Source organism: Telmatherina bonti (genome assembly GCF_933228915.1).
Source record: "Telmatherina bonti genome assembly, chromosome: 1".
NCBI classification, from domain to species: domain Eukaryota; kingdom Metazoa; phylum Chordata; class Actinopteri; order Atheriniformes; family Telmatherinidae; genus Telmatherina; species Telmatherina bonti.
Window position 1 is genome coordinate 25,383,208 of NC_136619.1, and position 25,877 is coordinate 25,409,084.

At 37.0% G+C, this 25,877-nt stretch overlaps 3 protein-coding genes across 3 annotated transcripts in view; all 3 read right to left on the reverse strand.

Annotated features, from left to right (window-relative positions):
• The window catches only part of cpne7 (copine VII), a gene marked incomplete at both ends in the record, with an annotated part of 35,029 nt that extends 25,017 nt beyond the window's left edge, over positions 1-10,012 (reverse strand). Inside the window, 3 exons of the mRNA XM_079244801.1 lie at positions 3,761-3,835; positions 4,989-5,171; positions 9,839-10,012. Of these exons, the coding sequence (XP_079100927.1) occupies positions 3,761-3,835; positions 4,989-5,171; positions 9,839-10,012 (432 nt within the window). The remainder of the gene's footprint in view (positions 1-3,760; positions 3,836-4,988; positions 5,172-9,838) is intronic.
• Positions 10,013-15,374: 5,362 nt separating this feature from the next.
• Positions 15,375-20,082, reverse strand: rpl13 (ribosomal protein L13). The gene is made up of 6 exons (XM_079238725.1): positions 20,041-20,082; positions 19,469-19,586; positions 18,487-18,628; positions 16,655-16,828; positions 16,026-16,082; positions 15,375-15,577 (listed from the first exon to the last, which is right to left on the reverse strand). Exons 2-6 carry the CDS (start codon positions 19,570-19,572, stop codon positions 15,419-15,421), a joined length of 636 nt encoding a protein of 211 aa, XP_079094851.1. The 5' UTR covers positions 19,573-19,586; positions 20,041-20,082; the 3' UTR covers positions 15,375-15,418.
• A 3,057-nt stretch (positions 20,083-23,139) lies between these two features.
• The window catches only part of gcshb (glycine cleavage system protein H (aminomethyl carrier), b), a gene marked incomplete at its 5' end in the record, with an annotated part of 3,815 nt that continues 1,077 nt past the window's right edge, over positions 23,140-25,877 (reverse strand). Inside the window, 4 exons of the mRNA XM_079243842.1 lie at positions 23,140-23,518; positions 23,681-23,812; positions 23,897-23,960; positions 25,587-25,666. Coding sequence (XP_079099968.1) covers positions 23,421-23,518; positions 23,681-23,812; positions 23,897-23,960; positions 25,587-25,666 — 374 coding nt within the window. The 3' untranslated portion in view covers positions 23,140-23,420. The remainder of the gene's footprint in view (positions 23,519-23,680; positions 23,813-23,896; positions 23,961-25,586; positions 25,667-25,877) is intronic.

Here is a 25,877-nt window from a genome sequence, read left to right on the forward strand (position 1 = left end):
TGTGACACATCTCTTTTAGAGGCATCCTGTGCTTAAAGATTTCTGCAATAAGCATTAAAATGTGTCCTCTTTCTTGAAGGCATATCATACTTAAATCTGAACACACAGACACCAGTGGTTTGCCCTCTCTAAGGATGCAATCAGAAAGTCATATAAAAGTGGATAGCAGCAGATGGTATCCTTGAATATACTGGTGCTGAAGTATGAATCCAAACATATTTTAAAAAGAAACACAGACAAAACAGAAGACAAAACATTTAGGGGGGGGATTAAAAGAGAAAAAAACATTTCAGTAACACAACATAACCAAATATTTTTAATAATACTTTTTAAAAAAAAAACACAAATGCAACAATTCACAAAACACATTAGAATATGAGAGATAAATTGGCATTTCAGAAAGAATGCATCTAAATTTCTAATGATTGTTTAATTTTTTTTTTTACCACTGAGGTGAATCTGCTGCTTCTTAACATTTCCCCAAAATAATAGTATTTTTTGGGGGTAACCTCCAGGTTTGCGGCATTTAGCTGCTTCAGCACACCTGGATCCTTTACACTGATTAAACACTGATGAAGCTGACTGGACACAAAATCTTTGTACTTTACTAATCAATGCAGCATCTCAATCATGAATTAAAAGCTAAAATTGGCATCATGATTACACAAATTTTGATTTGGTTTGAGGTTATTGTAGCCATTTTAGTTATAATAAATTCGGGTCTGTGCATGGGGGTGGCTGCCGATGGCCCGGGTCTCGGGGGTACTCCTGGCGTGCCTCTTGCCTTTGTGTGGGAGGGGTCACACTGGCATGATCACCTTTTCCGGAACACGTTCCGCTCTGCATGTTCTGCATGTGACACAGTCACCGAGTCGTCACGCAGTTTTATTCACTAACAGCAGCTAGTTTTCTCATTTCTGTTTGTTTCTCATTTATATTTAACTTTTTAGATTCATAGTCTAGTTACTATGATCTAAAGTTGGCTTGTATGTGTATGTATATGTGTTAATACTGGGGAGTGCGTATATGTTTATATGTATGTATGTGTGTGTGTGTGTGTGTGTGTGTGTGTGTGTGTGTGTGTGTGTGTGTGTGTGTGTGTGTGTGTGTGTGTGTGTGTGTGTGTGTGTGCATAGAGGTGTGTGTGTGTGTGTATGTATATAGGTGTATATACACAAATGTGTGTATATGTGTATGTGTATGTATGCGTGTGTATGTGTGTGTATATGTATGTGTGTGTATGTATGTGTGTATGTATACATCTGTAGGTTGTTTTTTTCTTTTTGTTTTTGGGTTATTTTTTAGTTTGTTTTTCTCTCCCTTTCCTTTCCCTTTATCTCTTTCACTTTTCTTATGAAGTGTTTTTTCTCCTTTCTCTTTCTGTCTTTTGTCTGTCCTCTCTGGTCCAGCAGTACAAACTCTACAATTCAAACAATAATACAAAATAAATAAAATAAAAATTCAGAAAGTCAAGGGGATCATTATATCTATAAAGCTTCCCTTGGCAGAGAAAATTTGCACAGCAGAACACAGTATCCAGACCATCATTCTGCTTGCCTAAATGCTGGATAAGACAAAAAATAAAAAAAATAAAAAAGTTATAATAAATTCATCATTTAGGTTTTGGGCCATTTATATGTGCCACCCTTTTTCAAATCTGTGCCCCTGCCCTGCCCAACAATAAAATTTTTCTAGACACACCACTGGTTTTCACTGAAAACTTGTTTTAGATAAAGAAATCTTGAACCACAGAATCCCTTGGAAAGAACGAATGTATTTTTTGCTACGATGTTTAAATTGTTTCTGTTTTAAAGAGCCACATTTATCATCTCTGACAACTTTTTTTTCATTAAAAATAACAGTGTAAAGTAACTAAAATACATTAAATAGTTTAAGGGTTTTCACTTTGAATAGACTTTATCTGAAAATGTTTGCTCATTCAAATAATTGTTTCATTAACTAAACATGTGATAGACTTGCAACCAATAATGTAAGTTTATCTTTTACCGCTTCCATCCAATCAAAGTTTTCATTTTTAAAGGAGATATTGAACTGATATATAATGAACCATGGATAATACACAATAAATAATTTTGAAGTAATTTTCTTTCTTTTTTTAACATCCTTCCCTCTCGCATATATACTATATGTCCAGATACTGTGCAAATACAAGGATATTTAGGGGTAGTTTTCCTTTTTTGTTTTTGGTTTCATTTCCCTTTTAATTAAATATGTTCCTATTTACACCAAAGTTAAGTAGTTTTATGTTTTGCATTTGTTTCCCATACTGTACCGAAAACTAACCAAACCATGACATTAAAACCAAGGTATGTACCAAACTGGGATTTTGGCATACCATTAATCGCCTACTCCACAAACATTGCTGTTTAATATGTTCCTCAAGGAAGTTGTTTGTAGTTTGATGGACATTTGACTTTCACATTAATGAGCTGAGATTTTGTTTTTCTGAGGAGAAATACAATACCAACAAATCCAAACACAGGGAGACACATACAACAGGTTTTGGATTAGAATAATGCCATCCATGCATTTTCTCAGCCACTTAGTCCAATTAAAGTTCATAGGGAAGCTGGAACCTTTCCCAGGAATTATTAGGCAAGAGTCAGGTACACCCTGGACAGAACATCAGTTCTGTGAGCTCATCTGAAGAGCTTTCTGTCATAATGTGTGTTTTGTAATCTTAGTTTTGGTCTCTTGTTTTGTATCTTAGGTCTGGTTTCCTGTTTTTGTTTCTAGTTTTCCTGGTTTAGTTCTCTCATGTCTGGTTTCCTGTTCATTAGTTCACCTGGTCTTGTTTAGTTCATTCACTTCACCTGTGTCTCGATTTGTTCCTGTGGATTTATAACCCTTGGTTTCTTTTCCTCATTGCTGGTTCATTTTGTTAGCTTCCTGCATTCTTGCTCAAGTCTTTTTTTCCAGCCTTCTTGCCTCCAGATCCTGAATTTAGGTCCTCACCTCTACCACTCATTATGACACTTTCCACATACTCTGGTGTCAAAATTAGGCTAGTTGGTAAATATTCAAAATACATCAACTTATTTTGTCATGTCTTTCCTCATAAATGTCACACCAGCTCTCTGAACTTCCTGTTCTAGGTGAAAACATTGAATGAGTACTAATTGACACCTGTGATGCAACTAGTGAACTTCGTAAGGCAATCCAGCCTTATTGATAATCTCGCTGCCAGACAGCCTAAGGTGAGGATCTCATTTGGAATAAATTTATAGGAGAGGGAGACTCCCTTGTGTATCTCTGAAGAAGTCAGAGTAGAGAAGAGCAGTGCACAGCTTGATGGCGCTTGTCATGTTTTTATGCTACCAAGATTTTGGTTAATGAACCGGCAACTCTCTTCCACATCTGAGACTTGATCTCTCATATATGGATAATTTCAAACAGATCATCCCCAGCCCCTCTGTGTGCAGTGGTGTGCTTAACAGGAGTAGCTCGCCCATTGCACAACCACATGGAGAATGGAGAGAAAATGTTTGCTTGTTTCTAGTTCTGTTTCTATAAAAAGAAATTGATAATGATAATTCAGTTCTCAATTACAATCAATATACATTAAATCACTGAAACTCTGTAAGAGTTACAGTGACTGATTGTAACCAGTTTTTTTGTTTGTTTATTTTTAAGGAAGAAAGCTAAAAAGAGAAATCTCTAAATGTATCATCTATAAATGCTCTTATCTGCACACCTTCAGCTGATCAGTAAGGTCACAAGCACAGTCTAAGAAACCTACGGTAATGGTGGATTTGCCAGCATATTTCCCGTACTTCAGCAACAAGGGCTTCAGCATCTTCTTTTGGGCCACGATCTGCAAGATAGAGAAAATGTTGGCCTTAAGCCCTCTGCAGCAAAGAGGAGAACAGAGGGATCTGAGTCATCAGCAGCAGCCATAATTATCAATCACTTAGTCTGCTACTCTAGGCAGCAAATACATAGCACTGGATTTATTTCTAACACCACAAACAAAGAGATCCTTCTGCATGCACTTTTATAGCCCACTCTTACCACAGAATGTCAAATAGTTATGTTAAAATATGGTTAGCTTAACGTTCAAAGTTTACCATTTGTAACGTTATGTTTTTTCTTCTTTTTGTCACAGATTAACGGAAAGTTTTGATTCATCAGCACATATACAGTTAATTGTCTGTGTGATCTCTAAGATAATTGTGTCCATTTTCCACATCTTGCTAGTGTCTACAAATCCACAAATGTTTATCTGCAAACTTTTGTGATTCTTTCCTTTCCTACTTGTTTCTCATGCACAGATCCCAACTTTTCTACTATGCTTTCATTTCATGCAAGAAATAGAGGAAAAAAATGTATATTTTGGTGTATATTTTGAGTTTTTTTTTTTAAACAAATCTTTTCTTTCCTTTATGAATAAAGATATAGATAACCATTAAAGAAAACCATATTGAAAATGGCTATGCAACTACCGTACTGTTTTTGATTGCCTCTGCTATGGAGGCAGAAAAAGTATCAAATGGGATGTCAAGAAACATGCTGAAGATGAAATTTTTGCAAATGTCTGAGAAACTTATCCATCACAAAATGGTACATTTAGCATTATTAGGTTAAAGTGCATTGTTACAAATGAGACTTTTGAGAAAAAAGTAGATTTATCAGACCACATTAATATTTCAGGGCTTGTCAAAAGTGTTTCCTTTTTTTTAGGACATTCAAATACTCTCCATCTGTTGAAGTTACTTTTAATGTCTCCCACTTACTCTGCCTTCCATATGTCCAGTCACCTCCATTTTTAGAATTTAGTGCACTACACGTGCTGAGATATGCCAAGTTTACATCAAAGGTTGCAAGAAAGTCTAACTCCTTGAAAACAACATATAAAACAAAGAAATAAATAACATAAGGATTATTGAAGACTTTAGCACAGTGGTAGCCATCAGTGTAGTTTGAAAACCAGTAAAAGAAATGCCAACAAAATAGCAGTACAGGCATACCTGACCAAGCGTGCACTCCATCCCTCCCAGAAAATCATCATCACGGGTCCCGATGCTATGAGTGCCATGGATGTCGTACACTTCAAACCTCAGCTTCTGCACCTCCTCAAAGTAGTAATCCAGACAAAAAACCTTCCCAAAGACTGGATGCAAGTTGCTCTTGATTACTTCCGTCCTGTCCAGCTGAAAGGAAACACCCTCAATAAGACTTTGAACCTTCAAACAGTTCCAGCAAATATGTTAAAACATTCTAACATTCTCTATTATAATCACTATGTTGTCATCAAAGCAGTAGCTGATGTGAGGAAATTAAACCAATTTTAAACCAATTTCACAGACTGTTTAATAAATCAGTTTCTAGTGTAAATCAGGAAATACAACTTGAAGCACAGTCATCTTTCTACTTATTTTGAGGAACAGCAGGAAGGGCAAATGTTATTATGTGCCGGCCAGAGGATGACATGAGAAATGATTGGAGGACTCTGACATTTAATCCTAGCGTGGAGAAACTATCCATGCCCTTCTTTGACTGCATGATGAGAAAAGGCTGAGCTCTGAGAGACCCCATCTGCTCATGATGTTGGGTTTAGCTCTCACACAGCTATATGAACATTTCTGTGCAGACTAATGTGTCACAATTATCATTGGGCAGGGTATTTATGTCAGCAGGCCTTTATATCTATAGATCAGGGTTATTCAATTTGGTCCTATAAGGGCCATAGTCCTGCAGGTTCCCAATGTTTCCCGACTTCAACAAACCAGACACATCAAGATCCAACAGCGTATGAAGTTATGCACGACTCATACATTTGAGTGAGGGGTGTTGGAGTAAGGATATATAGAAAATCTGCAGGACTTTGAGTGAATAGCTCAGCTATAGATAAAAAAGAAATAGTCAGTCTGCTAAATATACACATTATCGATGATTCCTTTTTTGATATATCAAGAAATCTTTCAAAACTGATGCAGAGGCCATTAAGAACCTTCATTAGGAGCTCACCTGCAAGTATATGACAGCTGGAGGGATTTGAGTGGCTATCCAAAATGTTGCTGTAATATCTATCAGAGGTAATAGTCTTTTTTCCCACTTGAACTGGACCATGTTCAGATTTTATGTCATCATGACTTTGGAAGAGCGTGAGAGTGCTTTCTTGTCTCTCAATTCTCACTCTGACAGAGATCAGTTCAAGAACCAAGTTTCAATGATCAAGCATTTCTTGTAAGAGATGGATGCCATTCGTTCAATTAATTTTCACTCATAAGGTGTTTTGAAGCTGGAGAGGAAAGCACTGTCTGACACACCACTCCAAAATTTAAGGACAGCTCTAAATACAGAAAGTAAATATTTTTTAAAAATGTTTAATTCAAGGGTTACATTTATGAAAGTGTATTTAAAAAGAAACACACAAACTACTTATCAAGCCATGCACTTACATTTTTCCTTTTGGAATCTAAAAGAGCTTTACTAATAGCATAAGAAAATATTCAGCAGATAATTATCATTAGTTTCTTGTAAAGGTCCAGAGCTAATTAAGTCCCAACTTAGAGAAAAAAACATAACAACCGGTGTGGCCCAGAGAATGCCAAAATAAAAACATTTGGAGCTCAATTTGAGGACTTAACAAGATCTTTTAAATCTATTAGAAACTGTCCAAAGTCTTCTCCAGAAAATCCTTTCCACAGCACAGAGCATTAAGTGAGTTTTGATATTGTACACAATGAAAATGTTTTCATATCAGCAAGGTGTTCAAGAAACAAATGAATAAACTGCATTTACGATTTGCAAAAAACTGTTTTTTTTCACACAAATCTCTGTACTTCAGCCAGGAAAATTTTACTCTGATGTCAAGGTCTGGTGATGCGGTGCTAAGCACTGTCGCCTCACAGCAAGTAGGTAACAACACAAACGTCAGCTGGGATAGAGTTTACATTTTTGCCTGTGTCTCTTTGAACAAGCCACAGACATTCATCCTAGCCTAACAGCTAAAACTGGCTGTTTTAAGTGTGTCTGAGTCCATCCAGTCCATTAACTGCTTGGTCCAAATCCGGGTTAGTGGGGAAGTTGGAGCTTATCCCGGCAGTCATTGATCAAGAGGCAGGGTACACCCTGGACAGGTGTGTGTCTGATTGTGCATGGGAATTTGTTTGCCTGTGAGCTCTGTGATGGACTTAAGACTTGTCAAGACTGGAACCTTGGCTCAGGGCAGCTGAGATGGGATCCATCTTAACTCAACCTATTCATCAGCCTTAGAGCCAATCTTGGTGATGGATGGATGGATGGATGGATGGATGGAAGGATGGATGGATGGATGGAAGGATAGATGGATGGATGGATGGATGGATGGATGGATGGATGGATGGATGGATGGTCATTCTTATCATCATCTACACATGTGTGTTGTGGCATCAAGATATTTCATTGTTTCATTGTAGGATGCTGGTAATGACTCACAATAACAGTATAAAGTTATGCTGAGCCTTTTCTCTAAGGGACCAAAACAGCAGAATACCTCCCACTTCCATGAAAGCATCTGCACACTAATACCTCCCTGTAATCACAGTACAGTTTGAAATCAAAACTCCACGTTTCTATTCTTTTCTTTTATTTGATTTCATTTTAATGTATTTAAATGATTTTTGTACAGCTGTATACAAAGTACTTTGATTGAAATATTGTCCTGCTCCTGATTCTTCTACAGATAGCTATAGAACCTAATAATAGAGTCTATCAGTCATCAGTTCATCATTGTTGTTTTTCCCTATTGTTGGTGTTTGTATTTTCCTCATCACAGCTTAGTGCCATAATAGCAAAATTATTATACATTTGTTTTTCAGCATGTGTCTCTACAAATTTCATAATCTTATCTGCTTAATTTAAAAAGAAAAAGTAAAAGAAATAAAAAATTTTGGAAAATTTTTAGACTTTGATTTTTATCACAGCTGTTGAAAAAATATCTGAAGTAAATAATGCTAAGAAAGAAAGGAACAACCGATCTCCTTCACCCTGCATTCTCTTTATTGACTTTTCCTGCTGTCTCTCTATTCTTCATGCCATCTGGACAGACAGATTTGGGATGAGTCTGTTTGTTGATGAAAGCTGATCAGAGCTACATAGGATAGGTTGCACTGAAGTCTGTGGTGCTTGCTTTTTGCTGGTAAGGGGCCACAACTATAAAGGGATCTTTGACATTGAAAATTTGTTTTGATAATCACCCCCCCTGCAAGCTGGTCCTGCATAATGTGTGGAACACTGTCATAACAAGCACATGTAGCTCATAAAATACTAAAAATTATAGAACAGCTCTGTCTCTCTGTATATATATATATATATATTTACATTCACACACACACACACACACACACACACACACACACACACACACACACACACACACACACACATATATATACATCTATATATACATAGAGAGAGAGATTTGGATAGATATATTGAGACAAGTCCTCTTCACCCTGTTTCTGAATTTTTCAAATATGTTGTAATGAGATAAACACTTGCAAGTTGTTGGGGTCATTCAGCATGAATTCATAAAAGACAAAGATGCTGATATGAGTGGGCTCTGCTTCTTACTCAGTTATTGACGTAAATAAACAATTTGCACAGCAGCGGTGCCTCCCATTTGTGAGAGGTTTGACAGCAGAGTTGGACAACCAATGTACTCTGTCAGCTCTGTCTAGAGGATGGATGGATGATGACTTGGATAATAAATAAATAAATAGATAGATAGATAGATAGATAGATAGATAGATAGATAGATAGATAGATAGATAGATAGATAGATAGATAGATAGATAGATAGATAGATAGATAGATAGATAGATAGATAGATAGATAGATAGATAGATAGATAGATAGATAGATAGATAGATAGATAGATAGATAGATAGATAGATAGATACAGACAGACAGACAGAGTTGCACTCACAGTGTAAATGTAATACTACACTCTGAGTTATTTCATGTGAGTTTGCGTCACTAAGTGAGGCTAAAAATAGCTCTTATACTCATGGTACATTGAACCCAGGTCAGTCATCTTATGTTACCACCTCTTATCACATTAAAAAGAATAAAAACTCCACAATAATGTCAGTCACTGTTTGTACCATCTCTTCCTATATGAAATTCCCATTTGTATAGCCCATAAACAAACCAAGTGTTACCAACAAATTATTTCCATGTTGAAATATATATAATATATTCACTCATGCAGCCATTTTCCAAACCTCCTAGTCTGATTAAGGGTTGCAGGGAAGCTAGAGCCTACTATATGTATATATATATATATATATATATATATATATATATATATATATATATATATATATATATATATATATATATATATATATATATATATATATATATATGTGTGTGTGTGTGTGTGTATAGTGTGTATAGTGTGTGTGTGTGTGTGTGTGTGTGTGTGTGTGTCAAGAAAGAGAGAGAGACAGAGTTACCTGCCAAAGTATGACACAAATTTCCTGATAATTGAAGTGAGATAGTGATGTTGAGCCAATAATTTATAATACAGGTCAGCATTGTTTCATCCTTGAATCTAAGCCTCTCCAGATTTATGATGCTGGAAGGGAGAGGGTGAGCAAGTGTCCTTGTATCTGTCTCTGCAATTTTCACACTACTGAAACATATTGTTTAGATCACTTTAAGAAGCAGTACTCTTCTCATTTAGAGTCTAATCACATTTTTTTTAAACAACTTGGTGAAAAAGTTGATGAGCAGATTTTCTAAAGGTGACAAACTGTGAAGTATTTCAGTTTCACTTTAACTGAGTCTCAGCAGCATATTTATCACAGGAGGGAAAGAATAAACTCACCTCTATCCACTGTCCATTGTGCTGTACCATGAGTACCACACAAGGGTCCGACTTATTTAGTGTGTCTCGGTCCAGCAGAGCTTTGCATGATACACGTAGCTCTACTTTGGAGACACAGGTAGCTGGACCGCTCAGGCTGGTCGCAGGGGAGGTGGCCTCCTGAACATCATTCATCCTGGTTCAAGGCGAGAGGAGCTGCCAGCCAGCGAAACAGTGCAATGTTGTAGCTCCGAGGAATGAGAAAATCAAGCGGTTGGTTTGGGGATTTCAGTGAAGACTTGGCACACTCACAGGAGACAGGCCCTTTTGACTTGGTACAGATGTCACAAAAACAGAGATTCTTGTTGAGTCCCAGGGGACTAAACCAAAGCCAAGCTGTTATTGCTGCCTGTCAGAGCTATTCCCTTGTAAGGGATGTCATCTCACCTCAGGAGTGAAGAGAGACAGGACATGAAGATGGTGGGGTTGGGCTTTCGGTTGACTGGGTCAAATTCCTGTAAAGATAAATGAAAGAAAACTAAAGATAATTCCGTTTTTAAAGACTCATAAAACGTTAAAAGGAGGAAGTCACTCTAAATTACGATGCTGTCCACAAACGACATGAACAAATCATCAATCTGTACTGCACACATATAACAAATGTGGTCAATTCCCCTTTGTTCAAGCAAACTGGTAAAATATATGAAAGAAATATTGATTTTGGATATAAGATTGTTGCATTTATTGGCCAGACCACCACTAAAACAAACAACCAAAACAATAGAAGACTTTGATTTGTTTAGGAACAAACATAGCCCTTTATGGATGTCCTTGAGCAAGGCGGGTTTTACACAACTGGCAACCCCGCTTGAATCTTTTAAAAGGCAATAAAATATCAGGATGGGGTTGAATTTCTCTATCAGCGTCATTCACTGGAAAGTGTCACTCTGTGAGGAAACAAAAGAGCAAATGTGTTTGGATGTTTGGATTTCAGCACCAGGGACAGCGCCCGCGGTTCCGCTCGCCAGCTGTGAGCCTGGAAACCCAAAAGCGTCCATTTCAAACTTCACTCCAGCAGCCTCGAAATGCATCAAAAAGCACGAGCTTTAAAACAAACCCCTGCCTATCTCAGGAAGCAAAACTTTAAATGTACACATCTACGGGTAAAAGCAACACGTAGAAGCGCGAAAAGGCTGCGTCTCTAATCTAACAAGTCGATGAAAAGAAACGCTTTACTGAGCGGCTGCTGAATAATTCATCACAACAGATTTACTCCGCCACAAATCTTCAGTCTTGTGAACACAATATCGTAACCAAATAACGATCCTGTCTCAGTTCTTCTAATTGCAACAGACAAAGCTTCGGACAGATTACTTTATTAACATCGTTTGTCACTGAGATATTACTAACTTCCATAGAAACAAGCAGCAATGGACAAAAGGAACAAGAATAATAAACGAGCAATAATAAAGTAATAAGCTGAAAGAGTGCCGGAGAGGATTAAAAAAAAAACTCTCCCTACCTGTGGTTGTTCTTTACTCCTTAAAACACTTGTTTAATCCGCTCCCTTTCCCAGCCAAAACTCATTGGCTTGACTGGTAAGGAGGGAGTGGGCTCGGCTTGTAGGAGATGGGGAGTGGAGTGAGTCCAGCTGCTGATGTAAGGGTGGGCTTATTTCAATTCAAAACCGAGTCTGCAAAGGGGGAAATGAGTTTGTGGGAGTGCCACAGAGGCTGACATCTGACAGCTCCCACCAAATATTGAACATGTGAAATATGTGAACTGAGAACAAGAGAGCGTTGAAGTCAGGATCAGTGAATGAAAACCACAACATACAGCTTATGCTAAGGTCAAAGGCATGTTGTCCTCCAGCTCTACAACTCTCTCTGAGTATTTGTTGTTTTTTATTCATCTCTGTTTGCAAATAGGCTTTGGAAATAGATTTAACCTGATATGCCAGTCAGATTGTCATCCAGCATTAGCATACTGTAAATCTCCCTCACAGTGTTCCCAAATGATGGCAGCCTCTGTTTGTTGTGGCACCCTCCACGTTTAATACTGAGGCAAAATCACAAAGAGGAAGCCTTCAGCATAAACAGGCAGCTGCATCTTTAAAATGTAAACATGAATTATAATGGAGATTGCAAAGGAAGATCTGCATCCAGTTGGTGATAGACAGGCATACATGTTTTCAGCGATGAAATACTAAAATAACTACTGCTTTATTGCTTCCTGCACTTAATAACTGAACAATAATGAAACACAATCCTCTAAAATGGCACACATGGGCAGTATTATGCAATTAAGCATAAAAAGTGACAGAGACACATCAGTTTGAAAACAAGCAGCTTCAGCGATTAAAAAAAAAAAAAAAAACTAGCCTACACACACACACAAAAATGAAGAGCTGAAAAAAGATGGATCATCCAGCAGCGACACAACACAATTAAATCTGCACATGGGAACAGCAGCTAACTGAAGACTCTTACATTTATTAAAATCACACAGAGACTTACTTAGACGACGCATAATGTCACTGACACTCACACTGGTTTTAGATTCACAGGGTACATTTTCACTGATTGTACAGCTACTGTATTATGTTGCGTAATGTATTGTTTTCAAACAGCGTTGATGTTTGAACCTTTCTCAGTCCACCCACAAATGTATTATCTTCATGAATGTATTTCCAGGCATTGCATAACATTTTGACTGCACTGACAAAACAGCAGCTCTTGAAGTTTCTGCAGAACAGAAGTGAAGGCCTTTAAAGGCAAGGTATCCGAATACATAGATAAACCGCCTCGGGTAATTTGGGTTGTTCAAAACAATTTCAAGCAGAGAAACACAGATTAATTTTTACAGTTTCAATGTATGTTGCATAGCACTTTATGACAATACAGATGTGAAGGTGTCACTTGTAACATTTTCCTCCTCCCTGATGATTTTTTTCTGCATGTCCTTCAGGCAGAAAGAAACTATGTTTTCTTCAAATTTCAAGAAAATATGACTGACTGTGAGAGGCTTTCAGAGCAGACAGAGGTCAATGCAACTGCTTTAACAGCATGGAAAATAAAACACTTGGCTCTCTCCTTTTTAATTATCTGATCTGTTGAACTGATTACTATCAGACTTGCAAAACAAAATACACAAAGACCACTTTAATATCCCCACACAGCTTGCTAGTTTTTTTGAGATTCTTTACAGAAACCAAGCAAACCCCAGTTGGAATCTGTACACACTTGTGTTTAACATCGTCACCGATAGTCAGCTCTCTCCAGCAGCTTTCGCCCTCACTGCCTCTTCTTCCATGGGTTTTCAGAGTTGGTAAGAAGCGTCTGCTGTGGGGCACACACCTGAGCCCTGTTACGCCACAGCTCCAAACAGCGGCCATCTGCTGCTGCTGCTGTGTCGGTTCAGCACCTCACAGGACGTTCCATGCATTTACACATGGATTATCTATTCATAGTCCCCCCCGCTGCTTCTCCCCAGTAACATCCACTGCTTGCCTTGGTGCTGCTGACCACACTGCATGAAGTGATCCAAGGAGGAGGATCACTTAATGTGGCCTGACATGCTCACTTTTCTTTTAGCGTGCATGTTTGTACAGCATCATTATCAGTTTTCCACCAGCAGCTCCCCTGAGTGGAGACACTTTTACACATATTCAATGCTTTCTTTTCTTTTTTTCTAAATCCCTCTATTGGCAAAAGTGATTGAACCACACTATAAACTATAAATGAAAATCAAATACAGAGCCAGTGTTTCAACAGGTTCTGCTTTCTCTTGGAGTCTCATTGCACTTAACTTAATGACCCAAAAGGAAAAAGTGGCTAAAAAAGTTTGTTTTCTATTTAAATGAAACACTGTTCATCACTGGGATGAGCACACTGCTTTAGAATAGCAGAGCATAACCAAGTACAGCACTTTGCAGAAAAAAGGTGTGCACACAGAAAGTCTGCAACTAATTGTGTACTATAGTTTACATCAGATCTCTGCATAATCCCACTTACAGTCAGCTGAGTGTCTGAATTTGACAATACTGGACATTTTACTGACTTAAAAAAGCAGAGCAGAAACTTCATAATATTCTGGAGAGAAATCTGTCAAATTAAACTGGAGTTGAATCCAAAAATTACAATGAACATAGTTGCAGCTGCCCATCCACTGAGTTCTCACCTGACAGTGCGCTCAATCATTTGCAAAGTAATTTGCTTTAAATACATATGAAACATATTGGAAATTTAATCATTTAAATGTTAATGTCAAGTAATGTTAACATCTACAGTGTCCTTTCATGTTCAAGACCAATATTTAGTAATAACCAATCTTACGGATAAATTATACCATCTATTTTAGAAGCATTCATCATCCCTGCTCGATAACAATCCATTAACCTTCATTAACTATATTGTTTGTGTTCAGACCATTGATTATCATTGATATGCTCAGATATGTATGATGACACTTAATTTCACCTACAGCCTGTATATGTAAACATCCTGGCTTAGTGGTATTCATATATACTTAGTTTGGGGTAAGTAGTGTCTTGTTAGTATGTAGTCTCCCTTCTATATGGAGTGTTTAACTAATCCTTTGTAACATAGTTATACATTTAAACTTTAAACACCAAAGTGCATCCAAAATGTGCACTGTTTAGGTATGTTCAGGGTTCTTGCTGTTAATACCAATTTAGTTCATTTCTGTCAGCACATAACCTTCTGTATGATTAAAATTCAATTCTGCTTCCCTGCAGGGGCAGAGTGTTAGACTGCCCACCGAGATGTTTTCTTACATTCACCTCTCCTGACCTCCTGCTTTTCTACTTGTCAATTAGCATACTGGAAAAAAACAGGACAATCTTACACAGGACTGTTAGCTTTGTCAGATTGTTAAATCAATGAATAAAAACTTTATTCCAGAGGGAAAATGTGAGCTTCCTCATCAAGATTTCCTACATTTATATTCTTGATTTTGATTCTGCTTAACAATTTTTTAAAAAATTTATAAAGTTATCCAAATATTAATATGTTGTAGCAAAATACCCAAGACATAAGTTTAACATTATAGATTTATACTCATTTCAAAAACATTTTCATAAATGTTTAGTTCATCTGTCCAACTCAGGGTCTCCAAGAGCAACACATGCCTCTACTGCCCTCTACTGGTGGACGGTAAATCACACTGATGCACCACCATATGAAGTCTACTCCATTTCACTTCTCAGCAATAAATATGAGGTGCATGTAGACATTTCCACAATCAATTAATTTTCCTAGTACAAGTGTAAACTGACGGTTTGTCAATAGTGTGATAACTTTGGAAACTTTAATTATGTACCCATGCACTCATTTGTGCCTTTGTCCCAAAGAAATCAATTTAATTCCAGTTTTTTAGTATTGGCTGGGATGAAAGGCAATTCCAAAGGTTGTCTTTCCTTCTCCTCATAGGCACAATTTAAACACAGGCGCTGCTATCTTGACCCAACAGAACACTGGCAACCATTGAATTATCTTAAATAATTCCAATTTTAAAAAGCATGAAATGCTTGCACAGCTCTTTTTAAAGACTTTATTTTGCAAAGTTTCATAGTGACCATTTCTACTTCTTCTTTTCCATGTCCTGCTCAGCAGCCTCTTTGGCTCTCTTTGCACGAATGCCAAAAAGACGGGCATTAGCACGGGCCATACGCAGGCTGGCGAAAGCCTTGAAGTTCTTCTCATCCTCCGAGATAACCCTGGCCTTCTCCTTTTTGTACACCTGAGGACATAAAACGGTTTCAAAACAGTGATTAAAAAAATTATTTTTGATAAAGAACAAAATTCAGCCATTCATATAAACTGATGCAAAGTGAAAACCAATTCTCAGGCAACTATTAAGCAACAGGTGGATTTAGCATTTTGGCAGATTTACTGGCTTAATTTTGGATCAGCAGTCATCAGAAAAAGGGTTCAAATATTTCATCAAAAATAAATACAGAGATTCCGGAGATTTGTCATCATCTGACTGCTGTGATGCAAAATAAGTAAATACATTTTAGCCGTCACAGTCCAATTGACACTACCTAGTCATCTATATTTTGTTAAATGGTGATAAACTGCAGCTATGAAACCAAAAAAAAAAAGTAAATACAATATTCTAAAATGTCATTTTCATGTCTATATATTGCGATTTAGTAGAATTTATCATTTGAGTATTTGAAACTTACAGTTTTGATGGGCATGACTGGACCAGTGAGCTGAGTGGCCATCTTCAATTCCTCCTCCTTAAAACAAAACAGTAATTTAAGTGTAAAGAAATCAACATTGCAGCACCTGACTGTAAACAAGACTTTCTTCAAAGTCCACAAACATCTGGCCACCAAAATTTAGCAAACATGTCTGGTATACATTATAATGATAAGCTTGCAGACTAATCATGATTAAAATGATGAAATCCATTTCTAAAAAGTGCCAAACTGACCATTGGTCTGCCGAACCATCTCAGGAAAATATAAACTAAAAACACGTTCACATGCATACAACCCAGTGAATCAAAGGATACTCAATACAATGAATGTTCACAGTTCTAAATGAAAAAAATATATGTGCCAATTGCTTAGTCAGGAATCACTCATTTCAGGATGCATGAGAAAAAATTGCTCTCTAAAATCCGTTTTTTTAAAGATTTCTGTTAAGCTTGGCTTTCTGTAACTTAAATAAACTTTACTAAAGTAATTTTAGAAAGATAAAAAAAAAAAACAGCTAAACCTGCTTTGAAATTTATTCTATTTCATATGCAAACCCAAGCTAAACAGACTGTTGCACCACCATGTGAAAGCTTGTAATAGAGACTTACAGAACTGTCTCCCTTCTTGGGTGCAGACGCCTTCCTGGGGAACAGGATGAGTTTGGAGCGGTACTCCTTCAGACGCTGCACATTAGCCTGAAGAGATTCTGTGGATCTGTTGCGCCGGCGGGGGTCGACTGCGATGCCAATTGTGCGGGCTGTCTTTTTGTGAATGCCAGCCGCCTGCAGGGAGGAGCACAGTACATTTAGAGTTCAGCATTTAAACAACTCATTGGGTACATCTGATACAATACTGATGTCAAAATCCAGACAATCCAATTATGTCTTTGTTTGTCCCCCCATCCCAAGTTCAAGAGCAGTCATCAGAAAAAGGGTTCAAAGTTTTCATCAAGCGTATACAGCGATTCCGGAGATTTGTCATCATCTGACTGCTATAATGCTGAACATAGGATGGTGTTTATACTGCAGAACATATACAACAGACACAATCAGTGTACTGATTGAGATGACTGAAGACAATACTTTATTAAAATAGAAGAGAGCTACTTGTAACTTACTCAACCTTTCTTTAAGCACTGACAGCCAATGAGTCTATATGAGCACACACAAACATGCTCAACTGGCTTAAGTCTTGGCAAACTGACATTATGGCCTTTACATATTATTCATAGGGGCTAACGTTTTTTTTTTTAAACATATTGTGGTGATTTTTTCCTCTCCTTAATTTTGTGAACACTGAAGCATTTTGGCTTCTCATTTTAAATATACAGTATTTATCACACACAACCACTTTTTTTGCCGTCCAAAAACCAATCTCTCTTTCAAACCCTGTAAATGTAATTTGGTGAAAAATTAGTTAAATGTGTATTAAAGCTGGGGTAAGTAATCTTGCTCCGACATTTTTGTTTTTTTACTATGGGTGAAGTGGTTCCTCGTCCTGATAGTAGTCTGTACGTTATTTAATAATGAACAATAAGAAATATAGTATAGTAAACCCTTCAGTTTACTGTGAATCTGTAAAAAAAAAAAAAAAAAGTCGTTTCTTATATTTCATAAGCTTCTTCATGGCATAGAAAACGCAGAAAGGATTCCCCGACCCGGCTTATTTGTCTCCTCCCACTAAACAGCCGAGAAAGAGTAAATTGTTGGTGGAAAAATCTACAAACTAGAAAAGTACTCGGAGAGTGCAAACTTCCACCACGGTATTTAAAAAATTCCTGGATCCAAACAGTGATCCAGATCCCCACCAAAATTACACCTGTTTCCTTTTCCCATTTCCAACAACTCGCGAAAATTTAATTATAATCCGTAGATAACTTTTCCAGTTATCTTGAACACAAACAGATAAACGCTGTTAAAAACATAACCTCCTTAGCAGAGGTAAGAAAAAAGCCTTGGATCACATAAGGAGCAAAAACAGATGGGGAGGAGACTAGACAGGGTGCCACTTTTAAATCTTGCTAGCTCCCCAACATTACCTACCCCAGCTTTAATATTAAAATGTGTGAATAAGAACAAACAAGTACACATGGTCAGAGGTAAAGCACATCAGCTATTTAGCTTTCCACCCACAGCAAGAAAGTAAATGGGGAGAGACAAGGTACAGTTTGGTAAGATCAAATTTGAGAAGCACTTCATGTTCATCTTCAGCTTTTGAATTTTTTTTTTTTTGGCTGGGTAGGAGTATCATTAATCACAAAGCAGCTAAGCCTTTTATGTTTTCATGATCATGATGTATGGAGGGAAAAAAAAACAACAAAGATTTGAGTGTCTTCAACTACACAAACAAGAATGCTAAAAGCAATCAAAATGTTTATTTTACTTTTCCGTTTCAGAGAGAAATTGTTCCTTAAAAAAGGCTGTTTATCTGAAAATATTACCTTGAGTTCCTCCAAGGTGAATCCACGTCCGGCACGAACCTTGGTATGGTACCTGATAGTGGGACACCTGACCTGTGGCCTCAGTGGTCCAGCAACAGGACGAGGAGCAATGCGGCGAGCCTTAGCCTGACGAGCCTTTCGCCTGGAGGAGGAGGAATTTTTCATTAAGAATAACTGAGAATTCTGTTTGCTTCCTCCACTATACCGGTTTCCTGACACTTCAAAAACAGAATATGATTGGATTACATACAACCTAAATCATGCTTGGTTATAAAAATTGTGGATTTAAGAAAAACACTATCCATTCAACTTTTCCTCTTTTTTTTTAATTGCAATCTGTCAACTGATGGCTATCCAAATACTAATCCCATTCACATGACAGCAAAGAAGAGAAGATACTGTTTGGTAAAGAATACCAGACTTTTTCCTAGTGATACAACACTATTTGGTTATGGCACTTTTTCATAACCACATTAGATACTTTCTGTCCAAAGAAAATCAATAACAAATCCTTATTACCACTAACAGTAGCATCACCATCATCATCACTGCATTTAATAAGGCTACTATAATCATGTAACAGAACAAACTGCTGCTGGGCATCACATCCCATTTAATTACCTAAAACTTGACAGAAGTGAAAACTAATGACATGTTTTGCATCAGCAGAATGGTATTTCAATACTCAAAAGTATCAGCTTTAAAATTCATTGGCAAATATCAAAGTATTGACTCCAGAAGATAAGTCTGGCCTCCAGTGCAGTTCGCTCTTCAAAACACATTACAGATGAAAATTAGAATAGCGTTGAAGATGTAATTACTTTCATTAACACTTTGATCATTTATTTCATTAGTCTGAATAATTCAAGTGGCCATTGGGTGGCTCTGATAACATGCCCAACTATGTTCACACTTAAGACACGTTCATAAAGTGAAGGCAACGTTAGCCTGAGTTAGCATCTTCTAGCGGCACAGTTCTTACCTGCGGATCTTTCTGGCTGGCTGGTTGAACCAGGTGCGGACTCTTTTCTGCCAGTCTTTGTGGAAGTGGGGATTCAGAATCATTCCATTCCGGCTTGGGGCCATGGTTGCCTACTTCCCTGCAACACAGCGTGACACAGGGCCGCATGAAGGGACTGTCATGCCGGTACACCAACAGCACACATGCTACATTCTGCATGCTAACACACGAAGAAACCTCTCGCTCAGCACATGTGGAGTTATTAAGAGTGCTCCGTGCAGAACGAGGTCCAGTTTATCATCTATATTTTTAGTGTCCAAACTTATGGTTAATCTGTGGGTTACTAATATTTAATAAAGCGAATGGAAATAGCTGAAACGGTAGCGTTATATGAACCACCATTGGACCTGGTATCTCCACCAAAAACATCCGCTACTCAGTGTTTCACTGGGTAAAAGTAACACAATAATCGCCCATTTTTAAAACTGAGAAAGTCCACTTTGTATATCTGTAAACAAACTGTACAAGAACATTTTTAATGTGGAGGATTAAAACAGATTTTTAGAAAGTATTTAGAGAATAATTTCTCGTACCTACGAGGGAGGAAAATGGCCGAAAGGAAAAAGGAAGTAGAAAGGCGGGGGATTGTGGGATATGTGAGAACCAACCAATGGGCGAACAGACAACACTTCACGTTTGGAAGCATGAATGTCACATGTTCTACAGAACTTGGGAGCCTTTTCTGCTTTATATTGGTCTGAATATCTTGTCCATTCTAACAATACGATTTATAAATGTATCTTGTTTAGCTTGTTTGTTCTCTGTACCCTAACTTAACTTTGCACTAATTTAATTGTTTTTTTTATCAATGTATTTGTCAGCCAATTTCTGTTTTGTATTCAGATGGGGGTTTATCTTACTTTTATTGTGTGTGTGTGTGTGTGTGTGTGTGTGTGTGTGTGTGTGTGTGTGTGTGTGTGTGTGTGTGTGTGTGTGTTTATTTATTTATTTTTTATGTTTTTGGGTTATTAGTTTTAATTTTTTTTAAAAATTTATTTAACCCAAATATATTGAAGAAAAACTGGATTATTTTCTTGAGAATTTTTAACCCCACTGCTTTTCAATGTGTAATTATTTTCACTTAGAGTGAGGTGTGTGTAAGTGTACTAAAATTGGTCTGTAAATTTATTGGAATGGAAAATAATAACACCCGTTATTATTTAACTAGTTGTTTTTTTTTTGTTTTTTTTTTATTTAAAAGCTGGGAATATAAACATTATGTTTTCAGAAATTGCATAACATCTTTTTCTCTTGACAGCTATTTCCCATTCATTTGACAAAAGCTTTTTATAGAGGTCGAAATATTCTGAAAATCTGTATGGAATAACAATAAACCTTGGGTTAGCTGCCGACAGGGATGAAAGAGGGATACGTCTCCCAAATGTGTACAAATAATGCAATGTATACAGTGAAATAGGTTTACAGTTTCAAATTGAGATACAAGATTGGAAAGTTCTGAACAGGAAGCTTTAGATATGTCCATTGATAAACTCTCTACAGGTTTATAGTATGTTCCCATTTGCAAATATCTCAATATCTGATTGATGACATTTTCTTGTTCCATTACTAAGCATTTTTCAAAAAAGATTAAGTTAAATATTTTAAAATCCTCTCGTGTAACACTGTGAGATAATCATAGATTTATGTACAAGGGGAAACCACTTACAAATACTACCTGGAAATCCAGAAGTAGTGTAAATTTGAGAAATCAAAATTAGTGCAAATGATCAATTATAACCTTATTCATAGAATACACTTTACTCCTGTTTGATTGCATAAGATGGATATAAGTTATTTAGATGGTGCTGCAAGCAACAATATGGTTCTTTTAAATGTATGATATCAATGTGCAGTAAAATTAAAGGTCCAATGTCCAAACTCCATGAATATATCAGGAAGAGGGCCCAAGGGATGAAGCATTTTGTCACTGTCTCAGGTAATGGAACCTGGAGGAGACCAAGTTAGAGGTAGACCCATCATGGAACGAAAAACCCCAGCATTGCATGTACCACCGACAGATTGTTGAAGTGGCCGATATGAACAAGTCCTTCCAATGGCTAGAGAGGGCTAGACTGAAGGACAGCACAGAGGTGCTAATTGTGGCAGCACAAGAGCAAGCTTTGAGTACTCGGGCCATCGAGGCTCAGCTCTACCACATCAGGCAGTACTCCAGGAGCAGACCGTGCAAAGAAAGCCCCGAAACAATCCAGCACCTCACAGTGGGGTGTAAGATACTGTCAGGAAAAGAATACATGGAACACCATAACCAAGTAGCTGGCATAGTGTACAGAAACATCAGTGCACAATATGGACTGGAGACCCATAAGTCAGGGAGATGGAGAATGAAAGGGCAAAGATCCTGTGGAACTTCCAAATTCAGACTGACAAAATGGTGATGGCCAATCAGCCAGACATAGTGATCATGAATGAGCAGCAGAGGAAAGCCATAGTGATTAATATATCCAACTCCAATGATGGAAAAATCAGTAAACATCTCCATCCAGAAGAGCGCAGTCTTAGGAACAGTTAAGATACTGCGTAGGACCCCCAAGCTCCCAGGACCCGAGCTTGAGATGAATAGCCATCCGCCCTGCCCAGAGATGATGGAAAAGAATGTAGTAGCCTTAGCATTCATTTCATTGCTCATTTATTTTATATAAGAGGCTTTTAACTGCTATGTGTTTTATGTCTGTCAATGTTGATGTATTAGATTAATATTTTTAAACCAATGCTAATGAGGCTTCTGTGGGGTTGTAAACACAAAAGTTTAGTTTTAAAATTTTAGGTGAAATTTTCCTTTTAACCACTAGATGAAGCCATATTAGCTCTACAGTAGGCTCAGCTGTGTTGTATGATTTCCTCTAGACTTCTATATTAAACGCACAAGAGGTTATTTGGTTTGCAGTGTTTTTATTTGCGTCCACATATTTTCAAAGTCATGGTGTTCATTTAATCTTGTATAATGAGTACATTCAAGAAATGCTTCTACAAGTCTTATGCTAAACGCCTTCAGCAGGATAATTATTTTGCTTACATGTCTAATGTAAAAATGGTTAAATATTAGAGTAAATTAGATAATCAAGACCATTTGAATATGTAGGGACAATGGGTAGACAGGTCATACCTTAATGGATAACATGGATATGCTTTTATATGTTTTTTTAAATGGAAACTTCTTATAAGTTTTATAGTAATTATAAAAACTTTTATTCTCTTCTGATTATGCAAAGTATGTAAAATAAATACTACAAAACTGTAACAAATCTTTTTTATGTCATTGATTTAAAAACTGTTGGGTTAATCATTAGTCAACTAGTTTTTGCAATCTCAGTCTATTTTCAGCTGAGGGCAAAGGTCAAGGTGCGCTGAACTACAATAAGCAGCATGTCCTCTTAGCACATGTACCAATCCAGGCATGATGTGTACGCGTCTATGAGGAGCAGTAATACATTGCTCTAGGTTTTTTTTTCACATTACAATACTTTCCCACATATTTACTGTACTCTGTGAGAATGTCAGAGGCTGAGAAAAATTCAAGTTTGTGTTGTAACAATAAATACAGAATAAAAAAACATCAACACACATAAAAGTTAAAGTTTTATTACATTAATTTGATATACCATTGTCCAGCCTTACCACATCTCTGCACATTTAAAAATGGAGCAAAGCACTGCAAACAAGACCCAATAATACAGACAGGTCTTGAATTAAGAGCGCTTTAGAACTGCTTGTGGCAAAACGATTTCCAACCTTCTATGTGGAAGATGTTACTGAGTGCTTGACATTTTAATCGGACAAAATCCAAGACCAAAATAAATACCACCAAAGAACTGGGTCACACAAGATGTTAGTGAAGTTCCCTACCAAATCTTGGACTGCAATTAGAGAAGAAAACAGCACAAAGTTTGTTGATTTATTCTTCCAGTGACTTAATAAATTTATCATATGCAGCTTGATCCATGAGGCTATCAAGTTCTTCAGGCTTTTCAATAGTCATCTTGATTAGCCATCCTGAAAGATAAAAGTTTAGAAATGAAAAGTAACACATAGCAAGTTATGACATTATTTTAGCTTAGCAACTTGTCAACTGGCAACAAATGAGCAATTATTATTGTGAGATGTTAACAGAAATGACTGAACTGCGCTGGCAAGCAGCAGCAGTAAGAGACTTACCCTGTGCGTAGCAATCTTTATTGACAAGTCCAGGATTTTCTGCGAGCTCTGTGTTGATTTCAGTCACTTCTCCTGTCAGCGGCGAGTAGAGCTCACTGGCAGCCTTTACACTCTCCAAGGCACCAAACTCATCTACAACAAAAACACAGCATGAGAGATATCTTCTGATATTACTACAAGCATTAAGCAACTGTTAAGTTTATTCTCAGATCTTACCCATTTGGTCCAGTTTTTGGCCAACTTCAGGAAGTCCACAGTAGACCACATCGCCTAATGCCTCCTAAAATGGTATAAAAACACTAGATAATACATGACACCATGAACTATAAATCCAAATAAAAGAAATAATGTAATAAAAGTAATCTAAATCAGTAATCTGACATGGCTTTAAAACATCTTTCAAGATCATGAACATACACTTTCATTTTTTTCTCTTTGTTGGTGTGTGTTTTCAATTATCTTAATTTCATACATGTAATTAAACTTGTTGACAAGAGGTTTTCATGAGAAAAAGGGCTCATTTTTAAGTGTAAAAAACTCCTACGTCATGTTGACAATTTTGTGAAGACATAACTGAAGACAGAATTGATACATAAAATGCTGTTTGATATCAGATAATCCAGAATATTGATTCAACAGAGGTGTATGGGTGAACAGACTACACATGCAGACTGTCAGTTGTATGCTACTTCTACTCAGACTGCATATTGCCAACAAATAAAACAGATTCCAGCTGAATAGTAAAAAAAAAAACTCAACTTATACGTAGTTTGATGTCTCTAAGTACAAACTCCTCATAAAAAACTATTACAATCAGTCTAAGATTTGTTTGTTAATGTTAATCGTTTCATCACTAAATGTGGCAGATTGCATTACAGGTAATTAAACATACACATTTCATTCATTATAAATTTGGCCTCCCTAACGTGACAGTGAATATTAACAAGCAGAATCACAGGAAAACAGTCCAAATGCAGCAGAAACAACCACCACGTTTTTCTGTTTTCCTTCAAGTATAATTTACACAAATCTGCAAAACAGAAAATCATTCTGCACACTCATTGACGTTACAATGGCAGAGAATGTGCTTTTTACTCAGCTGAAAATTCACTGAGGATGAAAATATTAAAATGCTTATTTGTAGACATGTTATCAGGTGCATGGCTGCATCATCTGCTACAATAAAAGTGCCAGTGCCGAGCATTTATCAGTACGACTTCCTCTGTGCAGTCACTTTCATCAAGAAAGTGGCTCATTTAACTCCAGTCCTCTGAGCTTTCTCCTGGCTCTCTGTATCATCAAAACGCTGCTGGTAGTTTAAAAAAGCACTGAATGGTTTAGGGTCAAAATACATTTATTTACATCCATTTTTTATTTGAAAAGGTTTGCACTTTAAAATGCATCCTTTGTCCCACTTTGAGGTTTTTTATGTTTTAGATAAATAACTTTGAAATTAAATGTGTTGTAGAAATAAACTTGTCCCGCAATAACGTTTTCTTGTTCCTTTCCATGAGTAGAAAAACTGACTTCTATTGGCTGCTCTACCATGCTTTTAACAGCTGAAAGTGAGGATGTTAAAATATAAATTCTTTGCCATGATTATTCCTCAACCAGCTTCATTCAGGCCGTGTGTGCATGTGTGTGTGTGAGGGGGCTGCCATCCATTATGGTTTGAACATTTACTGATAATAGAGTGTCCTGCACTTGAAATGTTTTGTTCACCTCTGCAGAGCGGCGATAATCAATTGACTTGAACAATAGTCATAAAGCAGTAAATATGCCTGATATAGTTCAGCTCTTGAGAGCAAAGTGCAGTTTTAAACTGTTTTAAATAGTCATAAGCAAAACTCTGAACAAAGAGTGCCATAAATCAATGACTAGTAGATAGACAAACACAAAAACCCACCTGAGCATAATTGCTGATACCAACAGTTCCGATTCCACCCTCCACCTGCACCCACTCATGCTTTTCAGTGAACTTGAGGGCTATGAAAAGACAAAATAACAACCATATAATTTACACATGACCCAGTAAAATTATTAATAAGTATGAATAGAATAATATGTCATACAACAACATGTACCACATCCTTGGTTTTCTGAAAAGCTTCACGGTTTAAAACAATACTTGCAAGGCCAAACAACTAAGAACTGCATTATGACACAGAACTGGACAGTCGGGGTTGTTACTCATGCA